This window comes from Eschrichtius robustus, chromosome 11, assembly GCF_028021215.1.
Source record: "Eschrichtius robustus isolate mEscRob2 chromosome 11, mEscRob2.pri, whole genome shotgun sequence".
Classification (NCBI taxonomy): Eukaryota; Metazoa; Chordata; class Mammalia; order Artiodactyla; family Eschrichtiidae; genus Eschrichtius; species Eschrichtius robustus.
The window spans coordinates 13,935,333-13,963,285 of NC_090834.1; the positions used below are offsets into that span (position 1 = coordinate 13,935,333).

Sequence of the window (27,953 nt, forward strand, 5' to 3'; positions counted from 1 at the left end):
GGTCCCGCCCCTTGCCCCGGAAGCACTCGCTGCAGGCGGAGGTTTCTGGGTCTCTTCGCTAAACGCACTTCCTTTTTGTCCGACATCTTAGCGAAGCGAGGTGGTAGCAGTTCCTCTCTCGGCTTCGTTATGGTGAGCTCTGTTTGGGGTCAGCCGGCGTGGTTTTGGGAGCCGGCGGTGCCGGCGCGCATTTGGGGCGGCATCGGAGGAGGGCTCCCAGAACTGCCGGGCCGCGTGTCGAGGCGGGCGGGCTATTGCTTCCCCCATGTGCTCCGGCAGTGGGGTCTGCGCGGGGGTGGGGGGGTGGGGCGCAGGCGTAGGGGGAGCGTGGGGCTGCCTTGAGACCTGGCCGCATTCCCGCTTTTCTTCTGTAGCCGCCCAAGGATGACAAGAAGAAGAAAGATGCCGGAAAGTCGGCCAAGAAAGACAAAGACCCAGTGAACAAATCTGGGGGCAAGGCCAAAAAGAAGGTAGGAGTGAGTCGCTTGAACGTTGAGGGAGGCTGCGGGCGCCCGTCCCTTATCGATATATTAACTGACACCTAGCAGATGGCTTGTAAGGTTGTGGGGTCTAGAGTCAGGTTATTACAGCTTATGCTCTTATCACCATTCTGTTTTTTCTTCATTTGGAAAATGGGGTGATATATGCTGTTTGGAAATTTAACAGATGTGTACAGAGCATTTATTTTGATATGTAGCACATAGTGTTATTTTAATTGGTTCCTTGGGGCTCAGTCAGTATCCGAAAGTCTCAATAATAGGTTTTCCACCCCCCCCCCCAAACCAGATGTGTCTTTGATGCCGTTAACGACAACCAGGGTCTTTTTTTACTTTGAATTCTGGGTTTCTAATTATTTAAATCTTAATTTGCGGAGTGTGTGCAAATTTCTGAATTTCATAGATCTCTGTAGGCCAAGGAATAGAGCCACTCTCAGTATAGCCGTAAAACCAAGTAACAATTCTTTGAGGCAGGTTGTTCAAGGAGGGAAGAACTGGAGCACTGATTTTTTTTTTTTTTTTTGGTGAGCAGAAGTGGTCCAAAGGCAAAGTTCGGGACAAGCTCAATAACCTAGTCTTGTTTGACAAAGCAACATATGACAAACTCTGTAAAGAAGTTCCCAACTATAAGCTTATAACTCCAGCTGTCGTCTCTGAGAGACTGAAGATTCGTGGCTCCTTGGCCAGGGCAGCCCTGCAGGAGCTGCTTAGTAAAGGTGAGAGGGGTGTGTTGTACTGATTTGTATGGTTTTGCACCTTAAATTGGCCTGACCGTGTTAGCCATCTTAAATGCAATAGGTGGTTGTTAGTAATGTAATTCTAACATGTTACCTAGGTTATTGGTTAGTGCCCAATAATGGAAACAGTGATTTTCAAGTTATAGTGTAGTGCTGTGAAGGTGGCCATCCCAAGAGCTGGTGGTGAGTCCCTTGTTTTAAAAGGGTAAGTCAAATTAGATTATAACCAAGAAATGTAGGCATGTCTCCTGAACTCATGCTTAAATTCAACACTTCTGTTTTGGGATGGGATGTAAAACAAATATTTCTAGCGTCTGATTAAGTATTTCATAGTACTATTGTGTGAAAAATTTATAATTTCCTTCTAGGACTTATTAAACTGGTTTCAAAGCACAGAGCTCAAGTAATTTACACCAGAAATACCAAGGGTGGAGATGCTCCAGCTGCTGGTGAAGATGCATGAACAGGTGAGCAAGAACCCAGGGGTTCATGGTGTAGGAAGTATGCATTCCTTCACAAGGCTCTATAGTTCTGATCCTTGAATTTTTTTTTTTTTTTTACAGGTCCCACCAGCTGTATATTTTGAAAAATAAAACTTTATTAAATAAGTGGGCATGTCTGTTTCTTAAGAAAGGCAGTTACAAAGGATAATAGTAGGTCTCGGTTTGTTCATTTGGCTTTGAGCATTACAGTGGTTGAAAATGTATTAGGAAACCATTAACTTTTCTTTCTACGTGGCTGCTGTTTGTTTCTTGCCGCGGCTTCAGTTTTGAATTGATGCCTGAGAAGAAATGAAGGGTTAGCAGGACGAAGGGTGAGATCTCCCAAGGGGGAGTGGGTTGGGGTCCTGACACTGGGCCCATACCTGGATTGCCAGCGGCGTCCATTATTCCAGACCCGGCCAAATGAGGGCAGCCAGCCTGCACTGGTACTGGAGTTATGATCAAAGTTGGCCCCAACTCTGTCTGGTGGGAGTTTCTTCAATTTCTGTTTTTCCTCTACAATAAGCAGTTTTATTTCAGCAGGAAGACTTAAAGAACCCATCACCATTTCTGAATTAATTAACTTACTTTCTTTGAGAAACTCTTCATAGGAGGGTCCTATTTGTTGGTTCCCAGAGGTACAGTCCTCATCTTGGACCATCCAGGGAGGTGTGGCACCTGGAAAAGGGAGACCCTTTAAGCAGAAATCAAAGCACTTAGAAAAAGTTTTTAACCTTCAGGCTATTGTGGAACATACCTAGCTATAAGTTCCTACCTAACTGAAAACTATAAATGTTAGTAAACAAAATCCAGGAATTCTGGACCATGGGAAGTTGAGGGGCCTAGGCTAATTTAAAAGGTGCTGATACTTAATAAGCTGTATTGAGGCATGACTGACATAAGACAAACTACACACATTTAAAGCATACAGTTTGAAATGTTTGGGGTGAAATCATCACCACCATGTATCCTTGTGCCCCTTTAAAATATTTTCTAGCACACCTTCCTTATACCCCTTTTCCCAGGCAACCACTGATGTGCTTTCTGTTGCTATAGGTTAGTTTGCATTTTCTGTAATTTTGTATAAATGGAATATATTATGTACCCTTGTGTGCCTTTTAGCATAGTTACTTTGAGGTTTTTGTGTTACGCGTGTTTTCAATCATTCCTTCTTTGTTATTGAGTATTTTTTGAAGTGTTCATTTGCTGAGGCACATTGAGATTTTTTTTCAACTTTGTAAGAAACTGCCAAACTGTTTTCCAAAGTAGTTATGCCATTTTGCATTCCCACCAGCAGTGTATGAGAGTTCCTGCATATGTAAATGGTCAGTCTTTATAGCCTTTTTAAATTTTTTGGCCACACCATGTGTCATGTGGTATTGTTCCCCAACCAGGGATTGAACCCGTGCCCCCTGCATTGAGAGTGCGGAGCCTTAACCGCTGGACCGCCAGGGAAGTCCCTAGTTTTCGCCATTTTGATGAGCATCTTTTTATACGCCTTTATTGAGTGTTGAGAGGTTTTCATATATTGAGAATACACATCCTTTATTAGATGCTGCTTTACTTTGGAAAAACGTAAGTTTATTATGCTAAAGTTTGTAATCTTCCATTTTTCAAGCAAAGTATTTTTTCTCTTAGTTGAAATACAAGGAGACAAGTGGCTGTAGCATGGCTAATGCCATGGTGGGCACTGTGTAGGGTATAGAAATTTCTCTGGCCCTCAATTGCAACGAGTTTTATTTTTAAAATTTATTTTATTGAAGTATAGTTGATTTACAATGTTGTGTTAATTTCTGCTATACAGCAAAGTGACTCAGTTATATATGTACTCTTTTTCACATTCTTTCCCATAATAGTTTACCACAGGATATTAAATATAGTTCCCTGTGCTATACAGTAGGACCTTGTTGTTTAGTTTATACTCTTTTTATTTTCACTCTTAAGTGTATTATTTCAAAAAAAATTTTCACACTTATATAGTGGTTGAACAAAAACCCTTACAAGAATTACCATGTCTGACATTTTCTAACTTTTAAAACACATTAGATCTGAAAGTTAAAAAAAAAAAAAATCCGGTAAGCAGGTGAATGTACATCTGTTACTTTCCTGAGTTACTCAGATGCATTTGACATACGTGTCTTCGATACCCTTCTGCCAGTGAAAGGCCTAGAACTCGAGTGTGTCCCAAAGATCCCAAGTTCACTGACAGTGCTGTATCTTAATCAACTTTATTCTCTTAAAAAAAAAAAGCTTCTTACAGTTTGAGAAACATTGCCGTGGGTCTCACCTGAGTGGATGTTACCAATTCCTGGTGTATCCTGTAGTTGGAAATGGGGGGAAAAATCATAAGAAAGCCAAGAGATGATAGGATACTCATAGCCTAGAGGAAGAAATTTTACAGGAGGTGGATGGAACCACTGCCATGATGCTAGTTCTGCACTGGGTTGATGTTAAATCTTACAGAGCACAGTAAATCACTGAAAGACAGTCTTGCCCTCACCAGACTCAAGGTCTTAGTAGCAGAAATGTCCAAAAATAAGTGCCAACTAGATGGTAGGTAAACGAAACCCTTTTCTTAGCATACATACTACTGGGAAAGAGAATTAAGTATGAATTATACAAATTACATTCACAGCTTTTTACATGGGGCTACATATATTTATAACAGTTTTCCATGAAAAAGTGACATTCGAGCTAAGAGCTGAAGGAAGGTGAGGGTTAAGTAGATGATGAGGGAAGGAAAGCATATCATTTAAGACAATGGCAATTACATGTTCAAAAGCGAGAGGAGCACAGTGCAGCTGGAGGATAGAATGTAAGAAAGCAGGTGATGCGATTATTTTCTGTTGTGTTTGGGACAAGATGGCAGTAGTAGGAATTGTTCGAAGGTAGAAGCTGGTAGAGACCAGCTTGTATTCAGGAGATAAAATAGATAAGACATACTCATTGAGGGAATGTGAAAAATGAAAGAAAGGAGGGGATAAGAATCTGTAACTACAGTTAATGGAAACACAGGAGTGGTAGGGGTTAGCTTCAGGTACCTGCGGGGTATCTATAAATGTCCCGTATTGAGCTGGAACTATGAATTCTGCACAGCATGAGATTTAGGAGTTGGTACTCCTATGTGGCAGTTGGGGCAGTGTGTGGATAAGATCACCATGGAGGGTGAGGAAAAAGTCTAGGAACGTGATACTATGGGACAGGGCAGCAAGAGGGAAAAGCCTGCTAAGACAGGAATGGCCAGAATACACAGAAAAGCCAGGAGAGACGGGTGTCCTGGGAACTGAGGGGGCATTGGCCCTTTCCCAACTTTCGTATCCATTGTACCTGATGGCCAATGAATGTCAGAGGTTGTCCTGTCTCCATCCAGTCAAGCTCTGGGGCTGGTGGCAGGTCCACATATGAGGGCTGCTGTGAGGTGGAGGCTACTTGGCTGAAAAAGACAAACAGGAGCCAGGCTGGCAGACAAGGTCCTTGAGCCATGAGGATAGCAAAGATGAGATTTGTTCCCTTTTCCCAGCCAGAGTTACAGAATGTTCTAAGAGATGTCAGAACTCCCAATAAGAGGTTTCCTAACAATCTTACCTGTTTGTCCCGTTCCAGCTTCCAGGTGCCGAAGAGCCCTCTTCCGGGTCTGGCACTGTCTGAGGCTGAGTTTGATTCAGGAAAAATAAATGTGTCTAGGATGCTTAAGAATTTTCCTAGGCCATGCTCCCACCCTCCAGACGTAAACAAATTGAGATACTGAGGGTACTGCCCATATCTTGCAAACTTCCCTCCCTCCCTCCCTCCCAGCCTGGCCCACATCATCTCCACTGACAAAGGCCTGCCCCCTGGTGGGCAGGTAGGGGAATTAAGCCGAGCTGATGAAGCATGGAGTCCATGAATTCTCCTAAGAAGAGCTGGTAGGTGAAATGTTGGACCTGGGAGAAGCAGGAATCAGTGGATTTGGATACTGCGCTGGCTCCTCCGAGGGAAACCAACCTCTAAGACAGACCGAACCACCTCCTGCCGGCTGTGCTCCACCTCACGGATCTGAGCTGCCATCTGTGGGAGGGAGGCTGCTTAGATAGGTACAAAATGGTTGGGGGGCTGGGTCCTTCAGAGGCCTTTCCTTTAACTCACCTCTTTAATCACTTCATCCTCTTTTTCCTCATAGGAATCCAGACTTTTCACCATGGACTTCTTGAATCTAAAAAGAAAAAGGGCAAGTCCCTGCCAGTTGTGAAAAGATCCTCAGTAGATCATTTTTCTCTGAATTTTGAGTAGTGTCAAACTCCCAGAAACAAAATAGTACAGTGAACACCCAAGTACCTCTCCCCTAGATTCACTGTTAACATTTTGCCATACTGGCTCCAGTTCGCTTATAAACACATTTCTTTTCTGCCAAGAACATGAGACTTAATTCTAAATTTTTCAGCATGCATCTCCTGGGAACAGGAACAGCCTATGAAACCATTACCATACTTAAGAAAATCAATTTCCTTTTCTTGATGTCCAAATTGTCCCATATTTGGGACAACAATATATTTGCAGTTGTTTTTATCCTACAATACAAAGGTATCCAAATAACATCAATGCTGCTATCAACAATAAGACTACTAAGCAAAGCTCAAGATTTCTTTGCAGTTCATTAGTCCTCAGAAAACCTTCGAAGGGTGTACAGTCAGATTTTTGTGTTCAAATGTTACTTGAATTCTTATTCTTTTGTCATTGTTATCAATTGATACATAATTAATATAACTGTCTTTGCCTAATTTTATTATTATTTTTTGAAAATATAACTAAAGGACATTTATTTGTTTTTCACTAAGACTTTGTCTTGAGGACATAACTAAACCGCGTCACCACCCCCCACCCCGATTTGAAGAAGGGTCAGTACAGTGAATGTTACAGCAGATACGAACAGTTTGAAGGACTGGAACCAACAGTAACTGACAAAAACCAGCTTCCATCTAAATCATCATAAAAATGTTTTAAGTTAAAAAAAAAGGGAGGGGGAGAAGGGGGCAAAAGGGGTTTCAGATTGAACAAGATCCTCACATTTCATCTAATACATTCAACCCTGGCTAGTGTATACCAAAATGGAAACCGGATTACTATAATACAAAACTTCTACTACAGCACTCTGTACACACCTGTGTTCCAAGCCCACCCCCATCCCCCTAATGCTTCCAAACTCAACTGTTTCCCGGCCTGTTGACGAAGGAGCATATAGATCTCTTTAATCCAGTCTTTGTTATAAGGCTGGTATGTCTGGGTATCAGCTCGGTAAACAAGGCAGCTGAGGTCTTCCAGGTCATCAATAAAATCAAATAACTGACTGATATCATACGTGATAGAGGGGCTGTTGGGATTCACTCTCTTCAGATGTTCTTCATATATTTTACAAACACCTTCCATGCATTCATTCACAGATTAATAGCATAAGTTCTGCCTTCTGGCCTCTTGGTAGGCTGTACCAGCAAAATGGTGTGAGACATGGTGCCAAACTCTTGCTGCAGCCGCTGCCGACTACTATGCCGACTCCGCCACCACATGTGAGCTTATAGCCTTTTTGCCTAATTTTAATATGTAAAACATTTATGTAGGGGAACGGCTCTATCAAGGTGCCCTGGCAGCCTTGCACGTATCCTTACAGGCAAAGCATTGAACTGCAGCTTAGAGTTTTGGCTGAAGTTCTGCGTGATCCTCCTCGAACACAAGAGGACGGGAGGCCTGAAAGGAACTGCTAGGAGGCCACCTCCCACTCGTCTCCCCTATCTCTCATGGGAGACCATTATGAAAGAGTTTCTCATCAACTCCCAGTTCTGATGGGGTATGGGACTTTGTGCTCTCAGATTAGAGCTGTACATATAAAGCACGTAGCTGCAGTCTAGACTTGGCTCCCCAGCAAAAGTACCGCACAGCTCACACTGCAGTCATCCAGCCCTATTTGTATCAGTATGGTCCTTTTTGGTGTGTTGGACAACCTGGGAAGCTGGCACTTTGGGCTTACTCTTTTCACTGCCTATGCAACAAACTGCTTGAATCTAAAAGCTCACTGGGACTTTCCTGGTGGTCCAGTGGTTAGGAATCTCCCTTCCAATGCAGGGGACTTGGGTTTGATCCCTGGTCGGGGAACTAAGATCCCACATGCTACAGGGCAACTAAGCCCACACGCTCTGGAGCCTGCGCGCACCAGAACTAGAGAGAAGCCTGTATGCTGCAATGAAGCCCCTGCGTGCCGGAACTAAGACCCGATGCAGCCAAATAACTAAAAAGACTAATCTTTAAAAATAATGATTAGGGCTTCCCTGGTGCCGCAGTGGTTAAGAATCCGCCTGCCAATGCAGGGGACACGGGTTTGAGCCCTGGTCCGGGAAGATCCCACATGCCGCGGAGCAACTAAGCCTGTGTGCCACAACTACTGAGCCTGCGCTCTAGAGCCTGCGAGCCACAGCTACTGAAGCCTGCACACCTAGAGCCTGTGCTCCGCAACAAGAGAAGCCACCGTAATGAGAAGCCCGCGCCCCGCAATGAAGAGTAGCCCCCACTCGCCCCAACTAGAGAAAGCCTGCGCGCGGCAACAAAGACCAGACGCAGCCAAAAATAAAATTATTTATTAAAAAAAAAAAGTTAAAAAAATAATAAAAGTGGCTCATTGTATCTTTACTGGTCAAATCAGTCAGGCTTGGCCTGGCCTTATCTTGTGTGAGCTTGAAATTTATAAAGCTCAAAAGTCAAACTATATTTAAATAAAAAGTTCAAAGAGTCCATCCTCATAATTCTCAATTATAACCTTTGATGCTCAACTATCCTTTATTCACCCACCAAAAACCATATGGAGCTGAGCCAGGGTGTGAGGAGTGAGTGGCCTCAGTTTCTTACCTCCTCCCAGTCTGAACCACAGATTTTAAGGCAAGGTGGTGGGATTTAGGCATTTCTTATTTCCTCATTATTCTCCACACTGGGTAGAAAGAAATAACAAACACCATGTGTTTTCTTAACTTCGGCTTTGGGATCCCCTTGGGTTCCACACTCCACAATCTCAATATGGTCCCAATAGAAGTGATGATGTGAGGCTGCCTGAGTCCTCTTCCTGAGGCAGGCAGGGCTCACTCCCTCTCTGTGCTGTCCAGCCTCCTGCACTCCAGTTCCTTGGGGTCCTCCGAGGCCAGTTAAAATAGAGTCTAAAACTATTAAAAGTGGGCACTGGGTGAGCACCAGTTTCTTGCACACTATAAAAAGCATCTTCTCCTAAAGAACCTTAGTAGTTTCTGTGTCATACATTTAAGTAGTTGATTATGGTCGGCTTTAATTATACACTATTCTCTATTTGCTAAATACATTGTAAATCCCCCCCCGCCCCAACTAGACTATAAACCTTTCAAGGACTCTCATATTTCTTTTGTGTCCAATAGGGTGCCTAGGATAATGAGTGCTACAAAGACAATGGTTACTAATGAAGTCCTTACTAAACTTCCCAAGTAGTAGAGGAAGCTCCAGTACCTGACACAGGCCCAGAGAATCCACACTCTGCTACTTCATCATGTGAAGTAGTGACTTACCGTGCATAATCCTGGGGGGAGATCAAAAACTTCTCTTTCATCTGGAACTCAGCCTTGTTCTCCCACCAGAATCTGTTGGTTGCTTTCTTGTGCTCTGGACTGAGAATGGAAAGGACAAGTAATCTCAATGATAGATTACAGAATATTACACAGATATCTAGGCATTAGATAAATAATGCAAACTGACATCTGGGTTTCTGTCTCTGGGCAAGGCTGAGAGAAGAATACTGATAGTAGTCTCTTCAAGATCTCCAGTCTCCCCCTTCCAATAAAAATGTGAGAATCTGAGAGGAAGTGATGGGAGGGAACCTTGATTGAGCAAGCTGCCCAGCTGACTTTCCCAGCTAGACCACCAACACCACTGGGACCATGGCAGCCGTAAGCCCGCTACCCTCAAGGCTGACAATGCCTACAAGATGACTCAATCAAATCACAAAAGCGTTCTTCCTCTCACCCACCCTAAACTCTCCCTCCCACAAGTGTACACGACTGTTGTATGCGGCTCCCGGCCCGGCGCTCACCTGGCCAGATGCTCCAGCAGCCCCCCATGCAGCACAGTCAGGTTTCCGTGGCTCAGGTGTTTCCTCACCTCACAGCCGCAGCACAGGCACCAGCAGCACCGCTCGTGCTCGGGCACGAAACGCTCCACCTGAGCGGCGCGGACGGCCTTGCGGGCGGCCTCCACCTGCCGCGGAGCGGGTACCAAGGGGAAGAGGCTAAGTAGGACCCCGGCGGGACCCCCAGATCCCACCCCCTCGGGCCCTCACAGCCCCGCCCGCATTCCCGCCCCGTCCTGTCCAGGGTTTCCTCCAGCCTCCCGTCCGCACCTGAGGCAGAAGCCGCTCCAAAGCCACCTTCAGCTGCCGCTGGTGCTTGCGACTGTAGACGTGTCCGCGGCCGCAGAAGAAGGTCTGGCGGCAAACTGTGCAGCGCTCCGCCGGCGCCATCTACCCAGGACTGGGGATCCGCGACGCGCAGCCGCTCCTTCGCCGTCCGGTGACCTCTGACCCCTCAGGGGCGGGGCGAACCCAGCGGCCCCCGCGGCCCCCAGCGGCCGGCAGGCGCCACTGCAAGTCCTTCTACGGTTGCGCGGGTTTTTCTCCGGGAACCCTCATTGCGCACAAATCCAGCCCGTCGCCAGTACCGCCAAATGCAGTCTGGCTGGAAAAGGTAAGGGAAAGGAGCGCACGCAACGGTTAGCGGGGACCGCGCACGTATCTGGACACTGACAAGGACCCGTAGAGACAATGTAACAAATCGTAACTAGTATTTATAGGGTGCTCAGTGGGGGTCCAGAGCTTTACCTTAACTACCTCAGGTAATCTTACCAATAACCCTGTGTGGTGTCCTGTTATTACTGGCATTTTACAAGCGGGAAACTGAGGCGTGAAGGAGGAGGCAAGTCTGTGGAAGGTTGCACAGGTGTAAAGCGGCCGAGGCATTACCAGCAGGCTGTAGGGAACACAAGCTGAAGGCCTAATCTAACACCTAATCACGCTCATACCCCACAGGGGTGATCTGAACGTTGCTCCTGTAAAGCTGTAAAGGGAAAGCTATAAAGGGTGCAGAGTCATTGCTGAGGGTTAGCAGACGTGTTTAATCTGTAAACGTCCTAAACTAGTGGAACTTTATTCTCTACAAGCCACTTCTCCCAGAGTCGACAGCCTTCCTATCTGCCCTGCTCCCTTAGCACCTAAGGTGAATTGCTCCCTCCGAGGGCTGAAATCCCCAGACTGTGATCTCCACCCTAGAACTCCCTCCAAAAACCCTGGGGCCTGGCCCACACCTTAACTTATAGGATGTGCAAACAGAGCTGGCACAAAGTCCCCAGCTTCCCTTACATTTGTTACCTGTACTGGTGCATTAACCTGAATGGGTTACAATGTCTGTGGGCATATCCAGTCAACTCTACATAATTCAGACCCAGAAAGTAGCCAGACTCCCCTTCAGATCTTGACTTCCTGATGGAGCTTCCCTTTAGACTCAGGCCTTTGCCAGATGTGATCCATTTTGATGACCTTGCAGTTCTCAGTTCCTTGACCTCTCATCACTCCCCTGGCAGGGGTAATCCTGGACCTTGTCCACCAAAAATTGCTCCTTCTCTGAATTCAAACTCTGAAGTTCTACTCTGACCATCGTCTTCCATCCTCCCCTGTGGACTTACCTTCTATCTGGTCTTTAACTGCAGGGAGACCTCCATTCCTGAATATGAGTACTCTTATCCATTCACTTGGAAAATTATTCAGCATCTGCCAGCTACTAAATGCTTTGCTCTAGGCCAGGTTTAAAAATTTAAAAACCTTTAAAATGTGGCCTCCCGGTCAGCAGCATCAGCATCTGGGAACTTGTTAGAAATGCAAATTCTTGGGCCCCACCCCAGACCTACTGAATAGGAAACTCTGGAGTGGGTCCCAGCAATCTGTGGTTTAATGAGCCCTTCAGGTGATTCTGATGCTCAGTCAAGTTTGAGAATCACTGGTCTAGGTCTTAGGTCCTCTTGACTTCGCTTTACCCACTGGATCCCAGGAATACTTCCACCACACTCTCATGGCAACATATTACTTCACTTGACCTACCAAGACCTCTCATTCTGTCACACCCCAACCATCCCATCTGTTTCCGTCATTTGTCCCAAAGCTGCTTTAGAGTAGTCTATACCATCTGCTTAAACTCCTAACTTTTCAGCCCTCTGTAATTTGGGTTTTGAAACTGTTTCCCTAAAGTCTTCCATTACTGAGTATTCATTCGGCTGCCATCTGAACTAGACTGTGTGAATGGAACTCAATTTCTTCCTCTTCAGATCATCCCCTGTTTTCATCCTCCCAGTGAATGATACCACTAAACTAAAGCCTGGAGTTTTGGGGTAAGTTATCTTTTTTTTTTAAATTTATTTTTATTTATTTATTTATTTATTTTTGGCTGTGTTGGGTCTTCGTTTCTGTGTGCAGGCTTTCTCTAGTTGTGGCGAGCGGGGGCTACTCTTCATTGCGGGGCGCGGGCTTTTCATTGCGGTGGCTTCTCTTGCTGCAGAGCACGGGCTCTAGGCACACGGGCTTCACTAATTGTGGCTCGTGGGCTCTAGAGTGCAGGCTCAGTAGTTGTGGCGCACGGGCTTTGTTGCTCCGCGGCCTGTGGGGTCTCCCGGACCAAGGAAGGGCTCGAATCGGTGTCCCCTGCATTGGCAGGCAGATTCTTAACCACTGCGCCCCCAGGGAAGTCCCCGCGGTGAGTTTTCTTTGATACTCCCTTTCACTTAGTCCCCACATCCACCCTGTGCAAGCTGTCTTACTGGATTTCTGAGATGTCTAAAATCTGTTCTCCACCTTTTATACTCATAGACCATACCTTATTTCAATTCCCTACCTTTCTTGCTTAGATTCATGTAAAATCTTTCTGACTGGTTTCCAAGTGTCTGGTGTATTTCAGCTCCATTTATCCTCCACACGCTGGTCTTAAGGTAGTCTCTAAAATGACTTTCCTGATTAATTTAATATCTCTAAGTTGCCTTCAGGAAATATCTAAATTTCGCAACATGAATTTTACACTAAGTTTCCTAACCTCCTTTTCAGTCTTGTGTCCCACACTCCACCCCTCCACCCCCTCCTCCAGGCAATATTCCTGCAGTCCTGTTGCTCCTATGCACTTTAGCATCTCCAGCCCTTGGTTCCCTCTGCCTAGAATTTACTTCTTTCCAGCTCTGCCTGATAAATTCTTTCTATTATATAGGGCTCTGAAATATGAACTAGAATGGAATTTCCACAAGGCTGGTGACTTTGTCTGGAACATGGTAAGCTCTCAATCTATTCATAAGCTCTTAGATCAATTCATGATTGAATGAATGAAATGTCACCCTTTTTGTGAAGCCTATCAGAGTGGATCCTGCAGAATTAATTTTTCAATTTCAAGGTCCTTTGCTCATCCTCTTGTCGTTTTGTTTAGTAGTCAGTTGAAAACCCAATAGTTAAAAAGCTCTTCAAGTGCAGGGACTGTGTCTTTTTTTTTTTTTTTTTTACTAAATAATACTCAGACCCACAGAACTGAGATTTTCTTTTTTTTTTTTTTTTTAATTAATTAATTAATTTATTTATTTTTGGCTGTGTTGGGTCTTTGTTTCTGTGTGAGGGCTTTCTCCAGTTGCGGCGAGCGGGGGCCACTCTTCAGCGCGGTGCGCGAGCCTCTCACTGTTGCAGCCTCTCGTTGCGGAGCACAGCTCCAGACGCGCAGGCTCAGTAGTTGTGGCGCATGGGCCTAGCTGCTCCGCGGCATGTGGGATCTTCCCGGACCAGGGCTCGAATCAGTGTCCCCTGCATTGGCAGGCAGACTCTCAACCACTGCGCCACCAGGGAAGCCCAGGGACTGTGTCTTGATCATACCTGACTCAGTAGAACTAGCAGAAAGGGATCTTCTATGAATATTTCTCAAATTAAGTTAAAATCATCAAAACTCCAGGCACCCTGGTGTTAACATGCCCATGGGGTGGGAATCTGTGCTGGGAAGGAGCCTCAGAAGCATGCAGCTAACAGCCTGCTAATTATGTTGCAGGAAAGGGGACCCCTTCCAGGGCCCAAGAGTGGGCTCTTGTCTAACACTCGGAAATGAATTGTCTGAGGAGATACATGTACTGACGAAGCAAAAGACTTTATTGGGAAGGGGCACCCGGGTGGAGAGCAGCAGGGTAAGGGAACCCAGGAGAACTGCTCTGCCATGTGGCTCGCAGTCTCAGGTTTCATGGTAATGGGGTTAGTTTTCAGGGTTGTCTCTGGCCAGTCTTCTTTCTTGGCCTATATTTGGTCTGACTCAGGGTCCTTCCTGGTGGCGCGTGCATCTCTCAGCCAAGATGGATTCCAGTGCAAAGGATTCTGAGAGGTTGGCAGGACAATATTATGGGCTGGCATCTCCTCCCTCCTTTAGGCCTCTCCCAGATTCTCCTGGTTAGTTTTCGGTGGCAGCACCATGTTCCTTATTGGGAACTCGTGTTGTGAGACAACTCATGCAAGTGGTTATCATTGTGCCTGGCCAAGGTGGGTGGTATCAGTCAATGGTTCCCTAACAATTAGAGTATCAAACTACAAAATAGGCTAGTAGATAGCTTTATTTATTTAAAAATTCTAAAAATAATTTCTTATTAAAAAAGAAAAAAAAACCTGTACCGAAGCTATAAATGAGAAGGGGGACTTCCTTGGCGGTCCAGTGGCTAAGACTCTGCGCTCGCAATGCCTGGGGCCCAGGTTCGATCTCTGGTCAGGGAACTATATCCCACGCCGCAACTAAAGATCCCGCGTGCTGCAACTAAGACCCAGCACAGCCAAATAAATAAATATTTTTAAAATAAATAAATAAATAAATAAAAAGGGATTGGCCTCCATATCTTTTTGCCACCCGCCAATCCCCAAAGATGACTATTACTGTCTGATACCTGTTTTCTTCAAGACATTTTCTGTGCGTAGACAACATACTGTTCTGCTACTGTTTGTTTTTTTAGCCCTAAAAATGTATTATGAATATCTTTCTACACCAGTACATTGAGTATGATTTAAATACTGTCTATATCCCCCTGACTCTCAAATGTATTTACGTCTTCAGCTCAGGCTTATCTTCTGAACTCCAGACTTACAACAATTATCAACTTGACGTAACCACCCTGATGTCTCACACATTCTAAACACAAAACTGCTCAAACCTGCTGCTCCTACACAGGCTTCCCCTCCTCATCATTCATCCAGTCATTCAAACCAGAAACCTCAGAGTCATTATTTTCTCCTCCTGCATCTAGTCAACACTGTTGACGTGTTGATTCTGCCTCCAAGCTATATCATCAAATCAGGCTGCTGCTCTCCATTTCTACTGCCACCTGGATTCTGCAGTCACCTCCCTACAGGCCTTCCTGCTTCCATGTTTGCCCCCTCCAAGCCAGTTTCAATGAGTGGCTAAGCATCATTTAAAAATAAAAGGGAGTTGGACTTCCCTGGTGGCACAGTGGTTAAGAATCTGCTTGCCAATGCAGGGGACATCACTTCCGGAGAAGAGCTAGCTGTTGTTTTCCAGACTTGGAAAGCAGACCCTGTGCTAACGTCTCCTGTGAGAAGTCTTCCCCAGTTCCTCTCACGCTAATTGCCCTCTTCTCTGTGCTTCCAGAGAACAAGGAATCTGCCTGTTAGGGAAGTTACTAGTGACAAGTCCTAGCAAACAGAGCATTCTTACTACCTAATGGGCCCCATGCTAGGCTCTGGGGTTTGGACATGAACGGGACTTATTCCATTGTATTGTCCTCACTGGTTGCCAGGGTCACTGAGGGTGAGCGCCTCTGGGACAGGGACTGTATCTTATACGTTGCTTGGTTTGGTGGTTTTCTACTTCATCAGCCTTAACACCCTAGGAATGGAGCAAATACTCTGTAAGACCGTCTTTAGCACCCTGAAATGAACCTTACTGATAAAATAACCTACCTACACATACTATTAAAAAAAAATCAAACTGTAATGCTCTAACGGTAATACAACAGAAAAATAAAGGGAGAGAAATGTATAATAAAAATGTATTCTAATGGATAGACTATATATATTCTTTTTTATAAATTTATTTATTTATTTTTGGCTGTGTTGGGTCTTCGTTGCTGCACGTGGCTCTGGTTGCATCGAGCAGGGGCTACTCTTCCTTGCGGTGCGTGGGCTTCTCATTGCGGTGGCTTCTCTTGTTGTGGAGCATGGGCTTTAGGTGCACGGGCTTCAGTAGTTGTGGCTCGCGGGCTGTAGTGCGCAGGCTCAGTAGTTGTGGCACACGGGCTTAGTTGCTCCGTGGCATGTGGGATCTTCCCAGACCAGGGCTCAAACCCACGTCCCCTGCATTGGCAGGTGGATCCTTAACCACTGCGCCGCCAGGGAAGTCCAATAAACTATATTTGAAAATTGAGACAGTTAAAAATTTGTAGATACTTATTGTGAATAGCTTAAAGAGAAGTCATTCAAATGATTATTGAAAATACTTTTTTAAAAATGGATATAGAGCTATTCTGATTTTTTAATTTATTAATTAATTAGTTTGCACCAGGTCTTAGTTGTGGCTCGCCGGCTCCTTAGTTGCGGCATGCGTGTGGGATCTAGTTCCCTGACCAGGGATCGAACCCGGGCCCCCTGCATTGGGAGTGCAGAGTCTTAACCACTGCGCCACCAGGGAAGTCCTGAAAATACTTTTTTCTGTATATTGGCTACCTTGAAATAGCTAAATATTTGTTTATACATGTAGAATCCCGATGATTACAACAAATACAAACAGACCAATACAGGCATGTGGTATTGGTGAGTTAAATACCAGAGCAGCTTTGCTGTCAGTGAAGTGATTTTCCGAAATGGCAAACAACTCTCAGAAAACTTCCAAACTAAAAAAAGTACAGTCTTCCTTCACTTTACATAAGAGTTGCATTCCTGGAAAATTCAGTATATAATAAAACAACACAACAAATACTTTCTGCTTAGGTGTAAAACCGGGTTAGGTTCTTGGCTCAGCTCATTCTCAGTGGCCTTCAGTATGAGGCTCAGGTCTTTAAGGTGAGACACTGCCTCCTGCACTGACACTTGACACTCCTGGGCCTGCCAATCCCCCACATCCTTGGGGCAACCATAGGGCCAGTGAGAGCCCCTGGCCTAGCACTGCTTTTGGTGCATATTCCAGAATGAATGCAAAGCTGGAGCAGGTAGAGCAGAGGTGGTTGTGGTGATGGACAAGTGACCAGGGCGAGACTGCATGTCTGTTACCAAAAACGTGCAAACCAAGCAGATGAACCGGGGCCTTTCTTCAAAGGTAAAGATTTTGGTCAGATAGGGCATGGGCCATGCTTTTCAGGAATACCATGTTTCAGAGACTAGGGAGGAGGCAGTCTGATTTTATAGTGCTATAGACTGCAAGGGATTAAGGGCTGAATAAGTGGACAGAAATGAAGGCAACTCCTTAAATAGCTATCACACTCAATGACCTGAGAAGAATAACAGTACCTACTCCTTAAGGCCTCTGTATGGATTAAACCTGCAAATGCACTTAGAATGATGTCTGGTCCAATTGTAAGCACTCAATGTTAATATGCCAGACACAGGACTACACACTTTCCATTGTCCTATTTAGTTCCCAAATCAAGTCTGTGTGTACTTTTACTATCCCCAATTTGCATGCAAAAGAAACTGAAGTTTAGAAATGTTAAGAAAACTGTGCTAAAGAAGATACAGTGAGAGATGACACGTGATCTGCTGAGCAGGAGCAGAGCGGGGAGTCGGAGATGGCGCAAGGTCCCGGCTCCCACTGAGAGTTGCCAAGTGCTGAAAGTAAATCCAGGCCATCACTAGCCCACCAGCATCCTGGAGGAAGGAGGCGGGTCCTAACTAGACATCACAAGAAGCAAAAAAACAGCTACCATTTATTTAGAACTGGGAGCCAGGTTTGGTATGAAGCACCCTACTCCTTCCCCCCACATCTCAACGCTGGTACAGTACTAAGAAAGAGCCATCAGGGACTTCCCTGACGGTCCAGTGGTTAAGACTCCGTGCTTCCACTGCAGGGGGCGCGGGTTCAATCCCTGGTAGGGGAACTAAGATCCCACATGCCATGCTGTGTGTCCAAAAAAAATAAAAATAAATAAAAATTAAAAAAAGAAAGAGCCATCATTAACTCATTTTCCTGATCAAGACACTCAAGCTTAAAGAGAAAGTGGCTGCCTGAGGCAGGTTCTTCTAGAACGAGGATGCAAGAGCAGCAAGCAGCTACATCAGAGCTGAGAGCCAGTGCCCTTCTTGAGACTCACGCACCACCCACTGCTACCTCTGGGGAGTAGTGATGCCCAGTCCCCTGGGACAGTGTCTGAGGCTGGAGCCATGCTTCTGTACAGGCCTGTTGTGGGGTGAGGGAAGAGCAGGAGAGGGAATGAGAAGGGTCATCTCAGCCCTGTGGGAAACCCAGCGTGAACTTCAAGCACTGTGGGAATGTCCGTGGCATCCCGAAACAGCTCTGAATCTTGTTCCTTCCTTACTTGTCCCCCTGGCTTCTCCCTATCCCTCAGGTCTGAGGCTGGCAGCTGGCCTTGCCCTGGACACAGTCTCCTGCAACCAGGGAAGCCACAGCAGCCCAGCTGTGATCTGCAGCCTCTAAGGACAAGTACTCTGGTTTCTACTGAAACCGGAAATATGGAAGGGCCATGCCTCTCAGCTCTCAGTTCCCACCCCTCACCCCCAATGCTTAAATGGGGGAAATGAGACTTAAGCCTGGCTACTCCTTTTCTCAAGAAATTCTTTCCTTTCACCTTTCTCACTGCTCCTTCATGGCCTCCTATAAGGGGCTTTCCTTCAACTGTTCCATAGATGATGTGTTTCCCTGGGCCTCTCCTCATTGTCCCCAGCTGATTACATCCACTCCTATGAGTGGGTGGTGATTTGGGGGGGCCTTTTGCAGGCCTGGCTGCTTTATGATAGCATCTCCCAAGAAAAATGGGACCCTAAAGAGGGTTGAGTGTTTTCTTCCTTTGAAGAAGGAAGAGTATGGGCTCCCTTTGCTGTGCATCAGGCAACTGCCCCACCCATCAGCTCTGAGGGCATCCCATTTCCAACCTCAGAGCTCACCTCCGCCCCCACCCCTGCCCCATCCTCAGACCATGCACACACCAGGGTGCTGCAGATAACTTTAATAAGGCATGGGCTGACGGTTGGTTTGTGGAACTAAAGGTCAAAGAGGGAGGGCATCACATCTGTAAGGAAAGAAGAAAGTCAAAGGGATCTATCTGCCGTTTGCAGACGCTGTTCCCTAAGCCTGGAAAGCTCTCTCACGGCAAATGATCTACTTTTCCTCTCTCAAGGCCCAAATGCCACCTGGTCTCCAGGAGAAGAAAAAGCCCCCTTTGCAGAGAACCGCTTATACCATGCTTCTCACATTGTGTGGTCACCATTTCGCCAAGCTGCGGGGCTGTGAGTAGGGCCAGCTGCACCTTAGCTGTTTCTCCATCAACTCCCAGCACCTCAGGTTCCGTGCTTGTGTGTGTGGGGGGACCCCTGACGCAGGCACCACCCCAGGGTCTCAGAACACTGCTCTCCTCTCCCCTTCCTACAGAAGGTGCCACCCCCCTCCCCGCCCCCTCCCCCGTGTGACCCTGGCTCCTTCTTTGCACACTCGGCCTTGGGTCAGGATCTTCAGGGCCCCTTCCCTCGGCCCCACGTGTGACGAGGCCTCACACCTGGCTGGCTCATGCACTGTTGGATAGTTTCCAGCTTAGTGGAGGCCAAGGCGCGGGCCTCCTCTGCAAAGCGGCGGTGTCCCTCCTCGGTCAACTTCCAGAGGCAGGATCGGGGCCGTGTGCTGGCGCCACCCTGCATGCTGACCGGCACTTTCTCAAAGCTGTCTCGGAAACAGAGATTGTGACGCACGGTATTCTTCCAGCCTTCAGGAGCCGTCCGGAAAAAGGGGAAATGTTGTCTGCAGACAGGGAGGAATGGTAAGGAGAGGTGTGGTCTCTCTGGGAGACGCCTTACCCTGGAGAATGTTCTCCCCCGGGGCCAGGAGCCTCAGCCCTTCTCTCACGTCGTCGGAGAAGGGCAAGCTGGCCCACGACGCACTCTGCCGACTGAGCATGTGTCAGACCTCCACCTGGCGCAGTGCTTGTGCAGATCCTCACCTTATAGACCCAGTTCACTGCCCCCACTCCCCGGCTCGCTTTCCTCCCTCCCTCCGAGGGCTCAGGAGTTTGACTTGCAACAGGAACAGAGCAGAAATCAGGCCAACGAGCTCCTGTCAGAGGAATCCTGGTCAAGGAGGATGCCTCTTGAGGATTAATACTCTGTGACTCGTCTGATAATAGAGGGAAAAGGTCTGAGAAACTCGTCATAGTCATGGGTACCCGACTCTCAAAGCTCAACGTAAATCCCTTCTCAGCCCGGCTTCCCCGGGTCCTTGGGGAACAGGCTGTGCCAGGCAGTTCAGTCCAAAGGGAAAGCATGTGAGAAACTGTTGGGGAAACCAGATTTTATACTGGGTTTATTTTAAACCAGATTTTATACTTCCCTCTTGAGAGGGAAGATGGGAGAATTTATGACCCGGGTGATTTTATATTTTAAGGAACTAAGGTATAAAAAGGTTGGAGTTTCTTAGATGTGAAAGGGGGTGGGGTGGCTATCTTCCTGTCTGTGTGAGGTGTGGACACACATTCGGGGACAACCCAGAACCAGTGCCTGGGAAAGGAGAAGTATCCTCTCAGCCCCAGATGGGGGAACTGAAGCAGCAGCCCAGGGCCTGGAAGGTATCAGAGCAGGGCCCTGCCCCCTCCCTTCGCCCTCCTCACAGGGCCCCCCCCTGCACATACCGAGTGAAACTGTAGATCTGTTGCACGTTGAGGCCACAGGGGGAACTGTTTCTTAATGCCAGTGCAATTAGGTGGAAGTAATTGAGAGGGGGCCGGGACCACAGCCCCCCCTCCTGGCTGTTGGCTTGCCGAAGCCTCCGACTCTGGAGGGGGGCCCTTTTGTGAGGGGACGGGAGAGCCACAGAGGAGCTGTCATCCTGGTCCTCAGCCTCCTCCTCTTCTGTGAGCTAGAGGAGCACAGAGTAGGAACTGGTCCTGACTCCACGGCCTCTACTCCAGGGGTGCAGTGGCAGGAAGGGGTGGTGGTCTAGGGCCACCATCTGGGCTTCTCCCCAACCCAGGGGCACAGCTAATTTCTGAACCCATTAACCCTTCGTTAACCCTAAGAAAACAGAACTCTCTGCTGCATCATCCCTGTGCCCACCCTGCCTACATCCCAAGTCCAGCCCACACCCCAGAAATCCCTACCTCCCAGTTGCTGGGGGAAGAGGCAAACCACTTCCAAGGGGGATACTGGTCTCCAGAAAGTGATGGCGACTCCACCACTGTGGCCTGTGGGCATTTGGCAAAGTCGTCTTCTTTTGGGGGTGGCTGAGGGGAAGGGACTATGCTTGTCAGATTCTTCCCCTTACTGGGTTCTGGGACCTCCAGCTTTCCAGGGGGGAACACGATGTTGGGGTCTACCCACATCCACAGGTTGGGCTCGAAATCTGGACCTGTGCAGAGAAAAAGGAGATTGCGGGCCATAGGTCATGGGCTTTGGGTGTCCCGCCCAGGCCACAGGGCCATGTCAGAGAACTCACTCCCATCTACTCACCATCTTTATCAGGGTTAGGTTTTTTTTCCAGAGGTAGTTTTGGTGGCTCAACTATTCGGAGTTTATATCTGGCAACTAGCAAAAAGAAGAGAGTCAAAACATCCTAGGATTTTCATTTTGGCCCCTTGAAGCTTCCCTGGGAGGTGGCTATGGACCGTGCCTGGGAAGTTATGATGCCATATTCTACTGGTTTCCCCTTACCTCTCTGACCTTTTCATTCTCCTCTGCATTCTTCTCTTCTCACCCCACATTACGGCCCCTAAACCATCTCATTAATGCCTGTTACTTTAGTCAGTCACCATCTATAAACTCAAGGCTTACAAATCTTTATCTCTAGCCCAGACTTCTCTGCCAGCCCTTAACTAGAACTGCCCATGGGATAACCCACAGGCATTTGAACAACATTTCTAAAACTCAACTCCATTTTCCTGCTCTTGCTCCTGCATTCCTTGTTTCAGCATATGGCACCATCTAACCAGCTGTCCAGGCTAGATACTTGGAAATCATTCTTTTTTTTTTTTTTTCCTCAATTTTTTAGTTGAAGTATAGTTGATTTACAATGTGTTTGTTTCAGGTGTACAGCAAAGTGATTCAGTTTTATACACACACACACACACACACACACACGTGCGCGCGCATATATATACACATTCTTTTTCAGATTCTTTTCCATTGTAGGTTATTACAAGATATTGAACATAGTTCCCTGTGCTCTACAGTAGGCCCTTGTTGGTTATCTATTTTATGTACAGTAGTGTGTATCTGTTAATCCCAAACTCCTAATTTATCCCCCCCATGCCCCCTCCACCACTTCCCCTTTGGTAACCATAAGTTTGTTTTCTATGTCCGTGAGTGGAAATCATTCTTGACTCCTCTTTCCCGTACAGCCACACCCAATCAATCACCAAGTTCTACCATCCTAGTCCAAGCCTATAACCTAAAAGGTCTGTTTATCTTCTTTTCTTTAATCTACCGTATTGCAGTTTGAGTGATCTTTCCAAAAATGTTAATCCAATCATGCCACCCTTCAGTGTAAAGCCTTCTGATGGCTTTCCATTGCCTTTGGGCCAAATCTAAATTCCTGAGATAGTCTACAAGGCCCTGGCTTCTCATCAGTGTTGAGTCATTCCTCCCAGGCTCTCCACCCATCTCCAACAGACCACATCTAGATCCTCTGCCTTCCCATAAGCTGTTCCCTTTGCTGGAAAGAAACACTCTTCCCTCTTCCTGCTTGCCTAGTTAAATGCTACTCACCCATCAGGTCTCTGTTTAAACATCTTTCTAAAGCAGGCCTTCTCTGACTACCTGTCCAAACACTCCCGTAGCACACATTTTATTGTAATTACCTGCTTAGTGTCTATCTCCAGGTCTGTCTCCTTCACTGCCTGGCACATGGGAGGAGCTCAACTTAACTGGATGAATGAATACATGGTGGGCTCAGAGTAAATCAGGTATATGTTAGAGCTAGCTGCTCGACATGAAGCTGGCTTCTGGTCCAGTTAGGGGGAACTATTTTTGTCCCCCTCATTGTCCCCATGAGTGTCATATTACAGATGAATCTAGGTTTTTGTCTGGAAAATGATGATATACTTATTAGAGAGCTCAGTAATTAGAAAGGATGCCCATTACATCGTTAATGTTCAACACAGTATTCTAAAAAGGAAAAAGTAGTAAGAGATACAAGAAAGAAAAAGGCAAAACTATGATTATTTACAGAAAAAAACATAGATTAACAGAAAACCATACAAAATCGATATATAAATTATTAGAACCAATAAGAGTCCAGCAAGTTTGCTGGATATAAGACCAACATACTAATCACCACTGTTCCTCTATACCAGCATTAAGAAACTGGAAAATAATTTTTTTTTCCAAAAAGGTGCTGTTCACAATAGCAACCAAAGTTATAATGTATCTAGGGATTAACTCATCAAAGAATGGACCTTTATGTGAAAATGATGTACTTACTACTTAAGGACCTAAAAGACTTCAATAAACAAAGACATATAATACATATTATAAAGATGCCAATTATCCTCAAATTAACCTATACATTTAATGCAGATATTATAACACAAAAATTGAAAAGTTCTGCACAGTAAAACTCACAAGGGAAAAAAAAAATCCATAGATAATAAACCAGAAAAAAAATCATCTCCAGAACTCTCAATTCTCTGATAGACAGCTCCTACAAATCAAAAAATAAAAGGCTAAGACAAATCTATACATGGGTGAAAGATACGAATCAGTATTCAGAAGGAGGGGCTTCCTGAAGATGCTCAGCCTTACTAGTAATAGGAACACAATAAAAGAATGATATAATACTTTACATCAAACTGACAAGAATTATAAAAAGAGGTAATACCAAGTGTTGGCAAAGATGCAGTGAAATAGGATCCTTTATTACATCTGAATAGCAACCGGTGCTGGTGAAGAATAATCAGGCAGCACTACAATTTACTGTCTAATCCTGGGTGTGTCTACTCAAGTTAAAAGAGGAATTTATATACTAATTTTCATTGCTACCATCATCTACCAAATTCTCGGCCACTCCCCCTCATTTAGAGGAATTTAGTTCCTGGCTCACTGTCACTAGTGCTACTCCTGCCTTAAATCTTGGCTATTTCAATAGATACATAGATGATTATCCTAATAACCTGGCTTCTAGTTTCTTGAACTCTTCTCCTCCCAAAATTCTGCCTTCCATCCTAACATAGACAGTCCTCACTGTCATAACCTAAACCAATAACTGCAACCTCTCCATAACCTCATTTTTGCACCATGTAAAAATGCACCACCTCCTCTTTCCAACCATCTCTTTTGATACCAACTGATAACCCCAATCCATTGATCTATGGCTTTGGAGCACTTGTTTGGTAGAGCTGGATTTAATCAGGGTTGTGGTTTGGCCAAGCAAGTGTTCCAAAGCCATAGAGAGCCAAAGGAGTCAACGGTGTATGCAAGAGAGTGAGCCTGTTTGACTGGGGGATTCCAGGTTAGTTAAAGAGAGGACATCCTCTCTAACTCTGCTCTTTGAGAGCAGGGAAAGGGTGATGAGATCAACAGACGGGTGGTCTCAGTGGGATCAAAGGATAGTGCCTCTGTCCATCTCCCTCCCCTGCTCTCTCTGACACAGGTGGCCCCACACCTCCTCAAGGACAGTGTTTGAAATTTATTTTGGCCTCAGGAGGCTTGTGGGATCTTAGTTTCCTGACCAGGGAGCAGTGAAAGCGCCAAGTCCTACTCATTGGACGGCCAGGGAATTCCAGTCTCCTCTCTCTTCTGTTACAAATTTCTGTCTCTGGACCATTATCATCATTCAAATATGCTGTTAATTCTCTCATCTTATTAAAAACAAGAACTTCTTTTATCCCCACTTTCTGTGCCAGGCCACTACTCCATATTTTTGCTTTCCTTTGAGGAAGAACTCCTCGAAAGAATTGCCTATACTTTGTCTCCACTTCCTCTCCCTTCCACACTTAAAGCCTTGCCAATCAGTCTTCCTCCTCCACCACTCCACCAAAACCACTGTGATGAAGGCTGCACTCCACCAAAACCATATAATCAAGGCTCTGCTTTGCTAAATCCAATAGTCAGCCCACCTCCGACCTGATCTCTCACAGCAGTGTTCCTGTCCTGTGACCACTCCTTCTTTGAAACACTTTCTTCACTTGGTTTCCAGGAAACCACAATATCAGTTTTGATTCTTAATGGTCACTTCCTCAGTTTTTTTGGTTTATCTCCTCTCCAATATCTTTAGAATGGAATGCCCCCCCAGGGCTCATCCTTGGTTCTTCTCTATTCTCACCCCTTAAATGCCAGGCGTGTACCAAAGACTCTCAAAATTTATATCTGCATACCTCTCTCCAGAATTGCAGACTTATATATTCACCAGCTTACTCAACATTTCTACTTGGATATCTAAAAAATATCTCAAACTCAGTATGTTCAGAACAGAATTCCTGATTTTCCTCCCTAAACATCCTATCAGGAGCTTACCCCATCTCACTACAAGACAACCCATCCTTGCTCTTGATCAGCCAAAAACTCTGGATGAGTCATCCTCTAATCTCTCTTTTTTACACCACACATCCAATCCATCAAGCGAATCCACGTGGTCCTACCTTCTCACCATATCCTCTGCCACCACCCTGGTGGTGCAGTCTGCCATCGGCTCTTGTCTGGATTACTACAGTAGCCTCCTAACTAGTCTCCTGGCTTCCCAGTCGCTCTACATTTACAGTGTACCCTCAACCCAGCAGCCACAGTGATCTTTTCAGACTATAGATCATTCAGGATCAGCTACATAATTTGCAGCGCCCAGTGCAAAAGGAAAATGTGGGCCTCCTTGTTCAAAAAAGGAAAATGTGGGCCTCCTTGTTCAACAATTATTAAAAATCTTAAGACAGTGATAGCAGGACATTAAACCAAGTATAGGCACACTATGCAATGGCACAGGTCACTCACTAAGCTGGCGATCATGTCACTCCTCTGTTCCAAACCTTTCAACCATGCTGCATCTTACTTGGAGTCAACCCTAACGCCCTCAAAGGGGAAGACGGCTCTTCCTGATCTCAGCTCCATGACCCACACCCTCTGAACTCTCCTCTTTATTTACTTTGATCCAGCCTCACTGGCCTCTTTACCGGTTCCTCCAGGCATATTCCTGAGGGCTTCTACACTGGCTATTTTTTCTGCCTGGGAAATTTTCCTCTAAGTATCCTCCGGCTCACTATCTCACCTCCTTCAACTCTGCTCTGCTCATATACTATGTTCCCAATGAAGACCAACCTGATGACCCTATTTAAAACTGTAGCTGCCACCACCTCCCAGCCCCCATTCCTGAGCCCTCTTACCATGTCCTTTTTTCCCCCATCTCAGTTATCACCTTATAACATACTATATATATATATATATATATATATATATATATTTTTTTTTTTTTTTTTTTTTTTTAACGTGGATTGCCTGTGTGGCCCCAGTAGAATGTCAGCTCCATGAAGACTTGTCTGTTTTGTTCATGATGTATCACGTGAGTGTCCAGAACAGTGCCTGGCAAATTGGAGGTGCTCAATAAATATTTCTTGAATCAGTGAAGATACAAGAATGTTCGTCAGCATTACTTATGGTGGCAAAGAGTTCCAGTGGAGTTTTGTCTCCATCAGTAAGGAGAATTAAAATGCAAAAAGTAATGTATGCAGATGATAGAATACCGCACAGCAGTCAGAAATGATGAACCAGATCTGCATTTAGCAACCGAAATAACTCTTAAAAACAATTTGAATGAGGGGAAAAAAAGCAATGAGTTTATGTCAATTAAGTTCATCTATAAAAGCAAAATAATGCTGAACAGTTTTCAAAGATACACCTATCTAAAGACATTAAACGGATTAGGGTAGATACTTGAGAGTGTGGGAGGTGACAAAAGTGGGTGGGGATTGAATGAGTTAATCCAAGTACTTTGCCCAAACAGATGGCAATCATGTACCATGAATGTAGGAGGAGATTAACTCAAATCGCAACACTTGAGGACCAAACAAAAAAAGTTTTTAAAAGACAACGGTCAACTATCCATTCAGCAAATATTGAGCACCTCTAGGTGTCAGACAATGTATTAAGAGGTGGGGATACAGCCACGAACAAAACCGATTTTAAAAAGATTTTAAGAGAAAGATGAACGAAAACGTAGTGTGCCCCGATGGCGTAGGCGCCACGGAGAAAAGGCTGAGAAGAGGCCTAGAAAGTTCTGGGATTTAGCCGGGGTGGGTGGGGTAGGATTGAAAGGCCGTGTTCAGGCAGGACCCCTGCCCTCCCTGGGCTTTCGGTCGAGGCGGGGACTCCACTGCCCCTCGGAAAAAGTGGGGGCGGGGTGGGAGCTCCGGGGTTCAGCAAAGGGGGCGCGGGGCCCGGTAACGCGACATACGTCACGGGGCTCGTGGGGGCGAGTGGCAAGCGAGTCAAAGGCCGGGGAGCTTCCGGTCCGGCGCGCCCAGGAGCCTCCGACCCTCCGCGGCGCGCCCATCCCCCACGAACCCCCTCTCGGACACTCACGGTTCTGTTCCGCTAAGGGCAGGTGCGTAGTGGTGAAGGCCAGAAAGCACTCGTTCCCCATGTCCCAGTCCAGCAATCCCGGGACCTGGCCATGGAGGCTGGCCCAGAAGTCTAGGTGCTGGAGCTTCAGATCCACGATTAGCTAGAGGAGGGAGAGCCAGCACAGGGTGGGAGAGTCTGAAGAGACTGAGGCTGAGGCCTAGGAGGCACTTCCTCAAATACCCGCGCTCTGATTGAGTTAGGTCGGAGCCCGCTCAGGTGTGCCCAGTCCGTCTGACACCCTTGCTCTCGAGCCTCCACTGAGTGCTCCTTGCCACGTCTTTCTGCAAGACCCCCCGCTTTCATTTGGGAACCTTGGGGGTCCAGAAGGGAGGTACCCCAGGCCCTCTTTCCCCTCTACATTTGCACCAAGCTCTTCTTTTATTTAGTAAATCAGTCTACCATTGAAGAATGATCCCGTGGTGGTATTAATAGCTACTTTCTAGAAGTT

General features: G+C 46.1%; 3 protein-coding genes, 1 long non-coding RNA gene and 1 pseudogene across 10 annotated transcripts in view; 2 read left to right on the plus strand and 3 right to left on the minus strand.

Moving 5' to 3' along the window:
- Window positions 1-19: 19 nt before the first annotated feature.
- On the plus strand, window positions 20-1,842 carry RPS25 (ribosomal protein S25). Its single transcript, XM_068554256.1, has 5 exons — window positions 20-132; window positions 375-470; window positions 1,030-1,213; window positions 1,603-1,701; window positions 1,798-1,842. The coding sequence occupies exons 1-4, from the start codon at window positions 130-132 to the stop codon at window positions 1,695-1,697; spliced, it is 378 nt and encodes a 125-aa protein (XP_068410357.1). The 5' UTR covers window positions 20-129; the 3' UTR covers window positions 1,698-1,701; window positions 1,798-1,842.
- Window positions 1,813-10,248, minus strand: CENATAC (centrosomal AT-AC splicing factor). 6 transcript variants are annotated; one of them, XM_068554252.1, is made up of 11 exons: window positions 10,094-10,248; window positions 9,788-9,951; window positions 9,267-9,365; window positions 5,842-5,908; window positions 5,701-5,763; window positions 5,302-5,366; window positions 5,044-5,149; window positions 4,004-4,034; window positions 2,305-2,394; window positions 2,100-2,232; window positions 1,813-2,015 (listed from the first exon to the last, which is right to left on the minus strand). In XM_068554252.1, the coding sequence occupies exons 1-11, from the start codon at window positions 10,211-10,213 to the stop codon at window positions 1,952-1,954; spliced, it is 1,002 nt and encodes a 333-aa protein (XP_068410353.1). In that variant the 5' UTR covers window positions 10,214-10,248; the 3' UTR covers window positions 1,813-1,951. The 6 variants fall into 6 exon arrangements, 4 of the variants coding, with proteins under 4 accessions (XP_068410353.1, XP_068410352.1, XP_068410355.1 ...); XM_068554251.1 differs by having other exon boundaries at window positions 2,100-2,394; window positions 5,044-5,366; window positions 5,673-5,763; XR_011075341.1 differs by lacking the exon at window positions 1,813-2,015 and having other exon boundaries at window positions 2,188-2,232; window positions 2,305-4,034; window positions 5,044-5,366; window positions 5,673-5,763.
- LOC137771216 (enhancer of rudimentary homolog pseudogene) lies at window positions 5,844-8,573 on the minus strand (annotated as a pseudogene).
- A 108-nt stretch (window positions 10,249-10,356) lies between the features above and the next one.
- The window catches only part of LOC137771227 (uncharacterized), a 47,372-nt gene continuing 29,775 nt past the window's right edge, over window positions 10,357-27,953 (plus strand). The window contains exons 1-4 of one of the 2 annotated variants that reach the window (XR_011075343.1): window positions 10,357-10,436; window positions 12,067-12,129; window positions 12,993-13,053; window positions 14,850-15,776. This is a non-coding gene — a long non-coding RNA (uncharacterized lncRNA). Of the gene's footprint in view, window positions 10,437-12,066; window positions 12,130-12,992; window positions 13,054-14,849; window positions 15,777-27,953 lie in introns of those variants that run through there. The other variant, XR_011075344.1, reaches the window with a different exon arrangement.
- FOXR1 (forkhead box R1) lies at window positions 18,962-27,524 on the minus strand. The gene is made up of 6 exons (XM_068556471.1): window positions 27,464-27,524; window positions 21,413-21,487; window positions 21,064-21,311; window positions 20,596-20,822; window positions 19,474-19,712; window positions 18,962-18,990 (listed from the first exon to the last, which is right to left on the minus strand). Exons 1-6 carry the CDS (start codon window positions 27,522-27,524, stop codon window positions 18,962-18,964), a joined length of 879 nt encoding a protein of 292 aa, XP_068412572.1.